The 14,143-nt window shown below is 34.7% G+C and overlaps 1 protein-coding gene and 1 non-coding gene across 2 annotated transcripts; one reads left to right on the top strand and one right to left on the bottom strand.

Moving 5' to 3' along the window:
• Positions 1-86: 86 nt before the first annotated feature.
• On the top strand, positions 87-2,999 carry LOC107889373 (alpha-ketoglutarate-dependent dioxygenase alkB homolog 6). The gene is made up of 8 exons (XM_016813771.2): positions 87-250; positions 750-861; positions 948-1,008; positions 1,141-1,179; positions 1,337-1,449; positions 2,184-2,436; positions 2,546-2,592; positions 2,714-2,999. Exons 2-8 carry the CDS (start codon positions 754-756, stop codon positions 2,876-2,878), a joined length of 786 nt encoding a protein of 261 aa, XP_016669260.1. The 5' UTR covers positions 87-250; positions 750-753; the 3' UTR covers positions 2,879-2,999.
• A 7,663-nt stretch (positions 3,000-10,662) lies between these two features.
• Positions 10,663-10,769, bottom strand: LOC121207423 (small nucleolar RNA R71). The gene has a single exon (XR_005902513.1). It is a non-coding gene; the product is annotated as a small nucleolar RNA R71 (small nucleolar RNA).
• Between the last annotated feature and the right edge of the window lie 3,374 nt (positions 10,770-14,143).

The following is a 14,143-nucleotide window of genomic DNA, read 5'->3' as shown; positions in this document are numbered from 1 at the left end:
AATCAATTACTATGAAAAATTAAATACCGGATTAAAATGATATTTGTATAGAGGTTAGATTGCTAATAAGTTAATATGAGTAATGAAATTGGGTTGTTCTGGTCCCAATTGATGAAAATAGATGTTGTCTTTTTTGGGGCAAAATTGGCACGGAGAAGGGCTGGAGCTTGCGTCTAAAGGCGTGTACGAGTACGAGTGCTGCAACTGCAAGCAATCCTTTCATCCTCTGCAACCTTCTACTATTCTACAGGTGAAACTTTAATCTAAGATTAAATATATCAAAGTCCTCGTCTTTACTTCTTTTGGTTTTATGCTTATTTTATTAATTTCTCTGTCATCTTTACCATTCTCTGTTTAGATTTAATATATATCCATTAGAGAAGAACCTAAAACATGAAGTAAATTTGATATCTATGCATTCCTTTTTTATGACCAAAAGTATATTAACGAGTATAGGATGCACCATGATGTAAGAAAAATCAGTTCAGAAGGGCACCTGCTTTTGTGTATAAACATCTTTCATACTTCTTATGTAAAATATAGATAAAGGGTAATGGGAGTTTGCTCTTGTTTTCAATGAAATTGATAATCCAAAAAAAAAAAAAAGAAGAAAAAGAAAAGAAGATAAACCCAATTATAATCTGATCAGCCTAAAAAATTTTGGTTGCTGTGTGTTAGTTTTGCTTGACCTGTTTTGTTTTGGCTGATTTCTGGATTCTATTTTAACTAACTAGCAATGTCGGTTGTAGGAGAATGGCGAGAACAGAAAATTTGAATAACTTCATTGTTGGGGATTTGCCAACATTGTTCTACATCCCTGACTTCATCACAGATTCTGAGCAAGCTCGGCTCCTAAATAATGTATTTATGATTGTTGTTTTCTTTCTTTTCTCTTTATGATTGTTCCAAAGCTAAATTCATTGATCCCATTTTCTATTGACACACAGATTTACCAAGCACCTATATCAAAGTGGAAATCTTTGAAGAATAGGAGACTCCAGAATTGGGGTTTGTTAAAATACTTTATTCTAACTCACTTTTAAAATCTCTGAAAGCTAGATGCATATTATGGAAAAAGTAAAGATGGCGTTCTGTTTCTTCTTCTGATGGACTGCATTCCTATTTTTTTGACATTGACAGGCGGTGTTGTTCATGAAAAGGGTCTTCTGTCACAAGATTGTAAGTAGATTATTTGCACTCTGCACGCCATTTCTAAGCTGTAGAATTTTTTTTTTTGTTTTTTCATTTTCCCCATCTCGGATAGGCTTTGAGACTAGGTTTTGTGTTGTTGGTGGCAAGTTTAACTATGCCTTCCTTTTTTGTTTGTTGTTTGTAGTGCCACCTTGGCTAGCTAAGATTACAAAAAGAATATGTGAAGAATCAGGACTTTTTCCTTCAGCAATCAACCATGTTCTTATCAATGAATACCTTCCAAACCAAGGAATAATGGTTTGTACTGGCTTTTTTCTTGTTTGTATGTAAATGGGTTTTTCCTTTTTGTAATAAAATTACTTTACTCTAACATAACACGTTCTCCCGAAGCTTTTCAGAAATGCTTACTTTTTGTTTGGTAGAGTGCAAAGAAAATTGGAAACATGAAAAATTTAAAGAGTAGAAAAATATATTATTTCTTTCCATTAGCGTGCTTAGTAGGAAAGAATAAGGGGAAAGAAAAAAAAATGATTTTCTTTCTTTTTTTTTCTTGGTGGAATTGAAAAATAAGGGGAAAGAAAATGAAATGAAACTTGTGAAAAATGCATCACTATACGTCTCTTTCATTTTATCTCCACTTATCATTCCAATATGAAATAATTTACTTTTATTTATGAGGAGGGAAAATGGCCATCTCTCTTATTTTCTTTCCTCTCACTTTTCTATCAAGTACACTCAAAATTTATTCTTTTTCTATTTTCCCACTATTTCTTTCCATCATTCTACTTTTCTACTCAACCAAGCACACTCTTAATGTTTAGAAAACTGATATTAAATTCCGATTACTACTCTTAGATATCTCCTTTTTCATTTGTAGTAAATGAATATCATGCTACCGTGTCAGTTTCTTGGTATCATATTTTATGATGGGATTAGGAAAAATTTTCTATTGCTCTTTCCCCCTCCAAGAAAAGAAGATACTCTCTATGGTCTATATCAAATTTTTAGTACTGAAATTATCTGTTTTACAGCCACACCAGGATGGGCCAGCTTATTACCCTGTTGTAGCAATCCTGTCTCTAGGATCACCTGTTGTGATGGACTTCACTCCTCATTCAAGATTAAATTCATGCAAAAGTACGGTGATGGAAAGTGTAGTAGATAAAACTTCTGATGTGAAGGCTGCGGAAATTGAAGGAAATGATGGGCTGGATAAACATCAACCCTTTTCCGTCCTGTTGATGCCTCGCAGTTTATTGATCTTCAAGGATGATGCATATTCAGGAAAGTTGATGTCCTAGGCTGCTTTCAGTTGTGTTGTTTATAGGATATGTCTTTATTACCTTTCAGAAAAGGAAATATAAATATGAGAATTCTGTTCTTATGACTACAGATTACTTGCATGGTATTGAAGATAATGCAGTACATCGATTGGATAAGGTAAGAAATGAAATTGTATTCGACAGGTGAAAAAGAATTTTACCTCTAATAAATTGGCTCAGATGTATCAATAAACAATTTTTCATAGCCAAGTATCATTTTATCACGGTTCTCTTTCCAGGTTGTAAATGGAATTGAAGCTTTGTCCGCTTTGTCCGGGTCTATCTCAAGTGAAGCCGAAGTGATTAGAAGTGAAGATAGCAAGACTGTGAATAGAACAATGAGCAGAATTTCTCTGACATGTAGACTAGTATTGAAGGTTCATAAAAACTTGTTCAAGTTTTAAAATGTGTTCTTAACCAATTACTGATCTCTAGCTAAAGTTTCAAGATTTAGACGAATATCTGATTTGATAAACTGTGGTTTCATGCGGAGGCAGAAATATTTATACATGTCATGTTATGTTATATGATTGCTTTTATTTCGTTTGTGCTGGCTAAATATTTATACAGGTCGCCAGTATACAGGGTGAAAAACAAGGAAGGATTAGATGACTTTCATCCTTGTTTACAATCTTGCATGAAATGATGGCTTTAGCTATTGTTTAAGGAGTTACTGCAAAGCCTATTATTCTGGTAGACTCCTATCAAGGAATACTACAAATATTTTAGTATTCTAATAAGAGCTTCAAAGCGAAGAAAATATGGGTATACCTGGCAATGTATCAACAATGGAAATGTTACCAGTTACATATTCGGAAGAATCATGGATTAAGTATTTCAGGAGGATCAGACGTGCCATATGAAAATTTTGACACGAAAATCAGTTTAGCTTGGCAAACTAAACTTTCACCACATTACCATAAATTTCTCCATCCAGCTCTTCTTCCAATGAACTGTCTTCATGCATACCAATGGTTTGAAGAGCTTCTCCACGAGTAAAAACTAAAGCATGCCTCTGGTTTTCCTTCTCCTAACTTTGCATTCCCGGGCAACTTTATTCCATGGATTTCTTGGTCAAAATAGTTGTTAGGATAATTACCATCACCGGCCAAAACACAAATGGATTTGGGCTAGATTGTAATAAGCTTGTAAGATTGGCTCGCTGGCCAGGCTTGTAGGTTGGGCTCGGTTGATCTGGTCACAGGATAGGCTCGCAGGTTGAGCTCCCTTGATTGGCTCGCAAGCCAGGCTAGGTCGAGCTCGCTTTCCCACGGGGTTACACGTACAAGCCAAGTTCACATAAGACGTTATGAACACGTGTTTAGTCTAAAGGAGGATATGTATCTATATGCATGAGGCTTACCTATTTAGTACATCATGCCAATGAACAATATTCATTTCATATAAATATACATATACTACTACTTGAGAGACATAGAGAAAAACATTCAACAATAATCAACATCTTTAACCTAATATTATTATACCTCCCCATGAATGAGGACACATGGCGAATCGAAAGGTCACTTGAGGAATTCACTCCACCTACTATTGTAACCTACCCAACTCGACCTAGATGTTACATCCAAATTCGGGAGACTACATCAGCCACCGAGATGGCCTAGCAGGGTTATTGGAGGTTTTGAAAATAATCATTTTAAAACATTTATTTAATTTAATAGAAAACGTAATTTAAAACTATTCCTTAACGTTTTAATTATCATCTAGCAACAGAAGAAAAATGACAATTACTTACGTATTTAATAAAACCGAGGTTCATACATACTAATTAATAATCAAATTTTAATATCTTAAGAATTCAAATAAAATGTCATGTAGAATAAAAATAAACCTAAGTCCTAAATCTCGTGCCACAGTTTGAAATAAAATATTGTAGTCCTTAAATAATAAAATAAAATAAATCAAAAGATTAAGCCTTAATAAATTGGAAATAAAATAGGCAATGCTGAGACCATCTAGATGTCGTGCCTGCGTCCTAACTTTGTGGGTTATCTGTAAGGATGAAAATTTAAAGGGGTGAGCTTTGACGCTCAATGTGAGTCCACTTACAATAAAATCAATGCGATAGTTATTAAAACACATTAATTAACATTGCATAAAATAATCATAGATAGCAATTCAGTTTATATTATCGGATTTTCAAGTGCAACCATCATTAATATGTCAGAACACACAATAACAATGTTCAAAGATAACCATAATTCTTAGATTTGCCCACAGTAATCATATTCATGCACGTATATATATTCACGCATATGTATCATATCCTAAGCTCTTAACCATCAAAACTAATACTCACATCTTGATAATTAATTAAAATTCTAACCCGGTGTATTTTGAGGTGTTACAATTACCAACTGGAAGGTCACCAAAAGCTTCACCTTCCATCTTAGCCACCCAGACAAGCGAGAGGTAACCATTCAAGGAAGACAACCACCTGTCTCTCCTAGCACCCGATCTCTTGTTAAAAACGTGATCTTTTTGGTCACCAAACCCCATATGGGTTCAATTGCTCCATACCATCGAATTAGAATGAATGAGAAAATATGTCCTGTCACAGATATCCTCATCCTATCGAAGACATCTACCCCACTCCTCCCATAATGATGATTTGATTGCAGGACTAACCCGTTAATGCCATCCTGCACATGACCTCACCTCTATATACCCCAAGGCCGATGAAGAAAGGATCAACTCTTAAGCATACTAGACTATACTCTGCAAAATTTACCCTAACACTTAACCTTCAAACTCTCTCCACTTCCACTCTTGATAACTTCTGACTTTCCATCCTAATTGAGTGAATCAACTTCTATTGACACCATCGCATTTTTCTCTATACTTCTCCCTTATTGTACCACTATATCAACAAATAGTAAACTTTTTTAACTCCTCCTCATTTTTCTTCAACTTCATCAATAAGAGAGGGCTTATTAACTATCAAATCAGGATGTTCTCCACTCTTTTCCCAATTTCCCAGTTGTGACAACTAGTAACATAAGTAAATTTTAGGTCAACCATTGCCTTCAATTGAGCATATAGCCATCTTTGATTTTTCTTATCTTCATTATATGAAGTTAAGATTACTTTGTATCTTAAATTCCATTTTTAGTGGCTAGGGAAGCCTAATCTTTAAAAGCTTGTTTATGGTCATGCTAGTAGATATGATATTGGTATAGTTTATATCAGGTGGTACTTATCATCTCAGTCCTAAACCAATACTAGATAGTTTAAGTGGTCAAAATTGCAATGTGCTCTTGTCATTGCAGGTTAATATCAATTTGCACTAATACGTATCTACTTGCATCAAATGGTACAAGAAATTTGATATTTTAAAATAGCTTTGATTTTTTTTTATCTTAACATTTTTATAATCAAAATGTAATTAAAAATTAAGTTATTGAACTTAATTAATAATTTTGAAATTTATATTTACATATAAATATATTTACATGTATATAACATATATTTTATTAAGAAACTAAAAATTAAAATATAAATATATATACAGATGAACCCGAAATAATACATCAATATCAATACGTACTTATATTAGAACAAAAACCTTACATTATCCATCTAATTCTCAAGGATGAAGCTATGAGCCTATGACATTATTTTGAAATCAAAATGCAATATTTTACTTTTATATGAAACAATAATTTGTTATTGATTTTAATTGAATTTTCCGTGCCGCTATCTACTTTTACTTATTGTAACATTTTCATAGAACAATAGCAACTAAATAGCTTTGCTAATAAATACTCAACAGTCAATACCATCAGCCTTATATTTCTATCTCCCTTTTTCAAAAATATCTAAACAAATACTTAAAATATAAAACAATAGTGATATCCGAAAATATTTAATCTATAATCTAACGAGATTTGAACTAAAGACATCATGCATATAAAATTCTTTTATTTACCAATTGAACTAAAACAATTTTTAATTTTCATTTGAAACTTTTATAAGTATATATGTCTTCTAAATTTTTATCTATTTATGTATCTATACTTTTATACTATTACTTAAGCTTTTAACTGAGTTAGTGTCACCCTCAACCGGATTACCAATTCGGTTAAAAAAAATTATAAAAATGTCCTTCCGTAATTAAAATAAGTTATATTATTTGATAGTATTTTAATCTTTTTATTTAAAAAACAAATAAAAATATGCATATAATGAGATTTGATCCCGAACCAATTGTATTAATAAAAATTTTAATTTATCACTAAGCTAAAGCTTTATTTTAATATTTTTATATATTTTTATTTTATTATGCACACTTTATTGCTTTCATTAATTGTATATTTATCTAATGTATTTAATTTAGAGTTATTAATTAAAATTAATAATTATACATTTAAATATATATTCTAATTTAATAAAATTTGTGATAGCAATTTCATCAATAATAAGAATGGAGATTTCTCTATTTGAAAAACCTGGTTTTGACAAATCCATTATGAAAGAGTTGATCCCTAGAAAGGTTAGATTTAGAGACAAGGACGGGGAATCGAATGATGGCATGAAGGTTGATTCACCATCTACTCATCCCATCTCTTGGAAAGATATGCTCGTTGGCCTTGCGGTGGAGGATGCTTTTAAAATACTGGAAGAGAAGGAAGCCATTGATTTTTTGGAAGGAGACATTCATAAGACCTTTGTGAATGACGTGCCTTCTATTACCTTTTTCGACCAAATCCATCAAATTCTCATTCAGGGTATAGAAAATACTGTGATTTTAAAATTCTTGGTCATAACATTGGTTTTTCGGTGTTGCAGAACAAAACTTACAGCATGTGGAAAGCTTCAGCACCTTTGCACATGATGGATATTGAAAATAGCTATTTGATAAGCCATAAAAGTAACATGTTTTTAATCCCATTCTTGATGCATCTTTGGATGATTTATTATGTGAATTAGTGAATTTGATGCTCCTAATATTTTAAATTCATGTTTTTATACTTAGGTGAGCATAGGGGAGCAAAAATAGCGAAAAACGAGCCAAAATCAGGTAAAAAGAGCTGTTTCCAGGATCCACACTACCTGGGAATTTCCACATGGTCTGGCCACACGCCCATGTGAGCCATACGGGCTGGCTACATGCCTATGTGCCAGTCCATATCGATTTCGTACCTTGCTTCCCTGTTATGCGGAAAACCCCAATTTTTAAGGTTTCTGAGCATTCTAAAGTCCATATAAACACACTAGAAGAAGACCTAAATAAGGCACAGAGTAGAAAGCAGAAATTACTCGAAGAAAGCCATTGGAATCATCTCAGAAGGAGATCCACTTCAAGATTGAAGATCTCCGTTCAAATTTCTCTCGATGTTTATTTGGATTTTTTATGTCTTGTTGTTTTTCTAAATTTGAGATGTCTTCCTATTACATTATGAACTAAACTCCCTAAATACCTAGGGATGATGAAACCTAAGATGGATCCTATTATTTAATGTTCTGAATTTAATGATAAATACTTATTCTTGTTCTTAATTATGTGTTCTTAATTCTTGTTTCAATATTTTTATGATATTAATTCAAGTTGATGTGCTTATTTAGTGAAGCAAAAGTCCCCGTTTAATAGTAGATCTACCATAATTAAGCGAGTAGCATGCAACCCTAGAAATAGGGTGACATAAATTTGCCGGATTAAAGTCAAATCTAATAGGGGAATTCATAGATCGAGTTAATGCGACGATAGGTGTTTTAATTAGAAAGAGATTTCAATTAATCAACCTAGAGTCAGTTGTTTTTAGTCTCGAAAGAGATATTAACATAATTTAGGGATTTCTACGGATCAAGACAAGTGAATAAATCGTTTGATTCAAAGTCAGAATAATAAGTGAAGTCTAGGTGGATTCTTTCCAGAGTATTTCTTTATAAGTTTTCTTCAAGTATTTTTCTCAATTCGCTCTCTGTCGGGTTCAGTAGTTAATTAGTTAGTTAATTTTAGATTAAAACAAATCCCTTATATTTTAGGCTTAATAGAAAGATAGTTAATACTAGTACTTTTAGTCCTTGTGGAGATGATATCCTGGACTCACCATAGCTATACTACCATTCGATAGGTGTGCTTGCCTTAGTCGTGATTGTAGTCTAGTTTAGTGATTCATAAAACAACCATCAAGTTTTTGGTGACGTTTTCGGGGACTAATATATTAGGAACGCTTGATTTTTATTACTTTAGCCATTTTTATTTTATTGCATTTTATTTTTGTTTTTAATTTTATTTTTAATTACTATTTTTTCTTTTATTTGCTTCTGGCAGGTTTTTTTAGTTTATGACTAAAAGGAAACTGTCAGGACCTCTACTTTTTGATAGCAAAATTGAAAGCACAGCTCGCAGAAATCGTAAAGAAATAAGGTGGAGTCTACAGTATATAAAGGAAGAGCATGAGGACGATACCAATACTACCTAGGAGATGGCTAAAAATCAGAATAATTCGCTACCTCCTGTGGTTGCCGAGAATCCAGTAAATTAGAATCCTACTCCTCGAACTATGTATGACTATGCTAAGCCTAATTTAGCAGGGGCTGAATCGAGTATTGTGAGACCTCTATTGCCGCAAATAACTTCGAACTGAAGCCGAACACCATTCAGATGATCCAATAGTTTATTCAGTTTGATGGTTTGCAAGATGAGGGTCCAAATGCTCATTTGGCTAACTTTTTAGAGTACTGTTGATAAACCATAATATATACACATTTTTACCCCATACTTAGCATATTTATGGATGATTTTTCCTTGGTTCCATTGAATTTGATGCTCCTAATCCTTTAATTTCATGTTTTATACTCAGGAAAGCTTAGGATAGCGAAAAGAACAAGAAACGAGCCAAAATAGACAAATTGGGCCTAAATCAGTGTTTCACATGGCCTAGGCACTTCCACACGGGTAGATCGCACGCTCATGTGTCATAGCCGTGTTGACATTAATCCAAGTCAGAATTGCACACAGCCTGAGCACCTTCACACGGGCGTGGTACACGGCCGTGTCCCTGTCGAGCCCAAGTCTAGTTCTACTCAGAAAAATGCTAATTTTGGGCTATTTTGGGCATTCAAAAGTCTACATAAACACCCTAAAAGAGGATTAGGGAGGGGACACAAGTAGAAGGCAGAAAATACTCAAGGACAGCCATCAGAATCATCTCAGAGGCAGGATCTACATCAAGACTGAAGAATTTCATCCAATTTCCTAGAAGTTCTTAGGGTTTCTTTATGTTTTGTTGTTTCCCAACCTTTGAGATGTTTTCTATTATTATTATGAACTAAACTCCCTAAATACCTAAGGGAGATAAAACCTAAGACGGATCATTTTATTATTTGAGTTATATGATAAATATTTGTTCTTATTCTTAATTGTGAATTTAACCCTTATTTTAATATTCCAGGATATTAATACAGATTTCTGATGTGCTTATTCAGTGGAGCAAAAGTCACTGTTTAAGAGTAGATCATTCATAATTAAGCGAAGTTGCATGCAATCCTAGAGATAGGACGACATAAATTTGCTGGATTAGAGTCAAATCTAATAAGAGAATCCATAGATAAAGTTAATGCGACAATAGGGGTTTTAATTAGAAATAGATTTCAATTAATCAACCTAGAGTCAGTTGTTTTTAGTCTCGAGAGAGATATTAACATAAATCAGGGATTTCTACGGATTAAGTCAAGTGAATAAATCGTCTAACTCAAAGGTAATAAGTGAAGTCTAGGTGGATTCTTCCTTGGGTATTGTCTTCTCCATCGGTTTTTCAAAAAGTATTTTTCAACCTTAATCTCTATCATAATCTTAGTTAATTAGATAATTAGTTTTAGATAAAACATTCTCTTAATTTTTAGGCTAGATAATAAAAAGATAGTAATTACTAGTACTTTTAATCCTCGTGGATACGATATTTCCGATCTCACCATAACTATACTATTGTTCGATAGGTGCGCTTGCCTAAGTCAAATTTTTAGTTAGTTTCACGACCATCAACTGTGATACTTTCAAAATTAATGGCGTTTATGATGATGCCATTCACCTCAGTTATTTCCCTTTTCATTGAAGAATAAAGCTAAACAACGATTAAACTCTCTACCATGAGGGTCCATCACTACATGGGAGAAAATGACCGAAAAGTTCCTATTGAAATATTTTTCGCCGGCCGAGACAGTAAAGTTGAAGAATGATATCTCTTCTTTTATGCAGATGGACTTAGAGACCCTATACGATGTATGGGAGAGGCATAAGGATTTATTGAGAAGGTGCCCTCACCATGGGTTGCCCTTATGGTTACAAGTTCAGACTTTCTATAATGGTCTGAACCCCTCAACTAGGCAGTTAATCAACGTAGCCGCTGGCAGGATCCTAAATAACAAAATACCTGATGAGGCTTATGAGTTTATTGAAGAGATGTCACTGAATAATTATCAGTGGCAAGTTGTAAGGACAAAACCCGCTGGTGTTTTCAACCTCGACACAGTCAACATGTTATCAAACCAGGTAGAGTTCTTAAATAAAAAGATTGATGGTTTATGTGTTTCTATGCAAGTATATCCGGTGATGCAGTGTGACACAAGTAGAGGAGGAATGAATAATCCAGAATGCCTAACCTACGACCATAACACTACGAACGAACAAGTCAATTATATGGGTAACAATTCTAGACCTCAGAATAACCCCTATAGTAATACTTATAATGCAGGTTGGAGGAACCATCCCAACTTCTCTTGGAATGGTCAAGACAATCAAAGATCACAACCCCATCCAAGCTTTCAACCATCTTACTAGCAAGAAAAGAAGTCAAACCTTAAGGAGATGCTAACGAAATTCATCTTGGTGTCAGAAACATGTTTCCAAAACACTGAAACAACGCTAAAAATTTAGCAAGTGTCGATTCAAGGGCTCGAGAATAAAATAGGTCAGCTTACTAAGCTGATCTTAGAAAGACCACAAGGTAGCTTGCCTAGCAACACCAAGACTAACCCAAGAGAGCAACTCCATGCGATTACTGTTCGAGATGAAGAAGGGTTAGATGATTCCAAACCGGAGCCAACGCAAGAAGGTATGGTAAGTAAGATAAAGTGGATGAAAGCCAAAATAAATAAAAACCGGTGAGCAGAGAATATACACCTCACGTGCCATACCCGAATGCAACAAAGAAAGACCGCACAGATGAACAATTCGGTAAATTTCTTAAACTTTTGAAAAAGTTGCATATTAACTTACTGTTCATTGAAGCTTTTTCGCAGATGCCCAACCCAATTAAATTTTTAAAGGAGCTTCTGACAAACAAACAGAGGTTAGATAATTCGTCGCACATGGAGTTGAATGCAGTTTGCTCGGCCATTTTGCAAAATAAACTACACAGTGAATTGAAAGATCTAGGGAGTTTTACTATTCCTTGTTTAATTGGTAGTCTAGCTGTTAATAATGCTTTGGCTGACTTGGGGGTAAGTATTAACGTCATGCCCTATAAAATATTTAAGCAACTAGGTCTTGGGAAACCCAAACAAACTAGAATGAGTATTCAACTAGCAGATAAAACTATTAGATTTCCTAGGGGTATCATTAAAGATGTACTAGTAAAAATTGATAAATTCATATTCCCAGTAGACTTTGTTGTTTTAGACATGGAAGAGGACGGTGACATTCCTTTAATCTTAGGGCGACCCTTTTTAGTGACTGTCTGAACTATTATAAATATTGGTACAGGTGAACTCACACTTTGTGCAGGTGATGAAACGGTTACTCTTCAGGCTCGTGATTCGATTGAGATATCAAGTAATGAAGATGACCTTATAAATCCGGTTAATAAGACTAACCATATGGTCTAATCCCATTTGCAGGAAACACTTTCGAAAAGCATAAATGAGCCACGTTTTAGTTCATGCACTAATAATAGAACCATCCATAAAAGACGAATGCTACAGATAGATGAACGATAGAACCAAACAATTCAAGGTTGGGGACCAAGTCCTGTTAGATAAAAAGGACCCTCGAATCATCACTACAGAGCTCAATGCAAATAGAGCGACTCCTTTTACGGTACTCAGTGTCTTTCTATACAGTACAGTTGAGGTAACCCATTCACATTTCGGTATTTTAAAGGTAAACAGTACTCGACTTAAACTTTATTTAAATAAAGGAATTGACAGTAAGAAAGAGACGTTTTGACTCTGTGATCCACTGTGACCATGTGAATACGAGGTAAGTCGAGCTTAGACTCTAAATAAGCACTTCTCGGGAGGCAACCGAGCACTAACACCAGTAACTAGTTTATTTTTATCTATTTTTCATGTTTAAATATAGGTTTTTGACCCACACGGCCTAGACACACAGACATGTCTCAAGCCGTGTGCTCTAACAGGGGTTAAACAGTGTGTTACACGGCCTGGTGACATGGCCATGTATCTCACACGGCCATGCCATATGAGCCTGTCTTTGACCATGTGGAAATAAGACTTAAATCCCCAAAAAATCAATAGAGACATGGGCTAAAAGAGGCCACATGGGCGTGCGACATGGCAGTGTGGACCATACGGCCTGGACACCCGGGTGTGTCCTAAGCCGTGTGAAAATTAGAGCTTAATTTTTCGAATTTAAAATAAGTCAGAGGGTTATATGGGCGAGGCACATGGTTGTGTGTTCAGACACATGGATGTGTAGGAGACCACACAGGCGTGGGAGAAGTGAACAACATAGCACATGACCGTGTGATACGGTCGTGTGAACCACACGGCCTAGACACACAGGCCCGTCCAAGATCGTGTGATGAGCAGGCTATTATTTTCCTCTACGAACACGGACTAGGATTCGAGCCACACGGTCGTGTGGCCCCACAGGAGGCTCACACTATCGTATGGCTCAACACGAGGCTCACACAATCGTGTCCCCATTTAAACCCTAAATCCCTTTTTTATTTTTATCTTTTTCCCCCCATCTTCTTCAACTACAAGCCGCCACTCCCCATTTCCCTACTCCGACCACCGTTCATGTGACCTCCATATCCTTTTTGTTCTTCCCCTTCCCCTTTTTTTCTTTTTCTTTCTTTTTCCTTCCCTTTTTTCCCTCTCTTCTTCTTCCCTCCTTTTTCCTTTACCCGTACGGCCACCAGCCCGCTCCCCTCTCCACTGCAGCCCCCTCGTTGTACGAACCCCACCCACAACCACAGGCCCGAACCACCACCACCACGCCCTAGCTCTGGTCACCACCTTTTTCTCAGTCGATTTTTTCTTCTATGTTCTTTATTATTTATTTATTCTTTATATATCATTATTATTGTCTTTCCATATTACTCACTATTATTTTTATATATATATTTTATAGACTTACTTTTTTTCTTATGATTATAGTGGCTACTTATTTTTCTTTCTATTTAATGTATCATTTCTTCTACTGCTGATTTTGTTTATGTGTTTAGCCATTTTCCTAAAGCATCCTTAGATTTTTATTTCAACTGTCCTTGCTCATTGTTTCTTACTTTCTTAGATTGAGTGCGGTGTTCTATTTGCCTTCTATTATTATTTATTTATTTATCTATACTTTTCCTTGCTTTTACTTTTAGAATATTCAAATGTTTTACTTTTAAGAAATTTGTTATGTAGGCCTATTTCAATTTGACATTCTTAACCTTTGGTCGTGCTTAATTCATTAG

This window comes from Gossypium hirsutum, chromosome A09 (assembly GCF_007990345.1).
Source record: "Gossypium hirsutum isolate 1008001.06 chromosome A09, Gossypium_hirsutum_v2.1, whole genome shotgun sequence".
NCBI lineage: Eukaryota > Viridiplantae > Streptophyta > Magnoliopsida > Malvales > Malvaceae > Gossypium > Gossypium hirsutum.
This window is presented reverse-complemented; position numbering and strand designations above follow the sequence as displayed.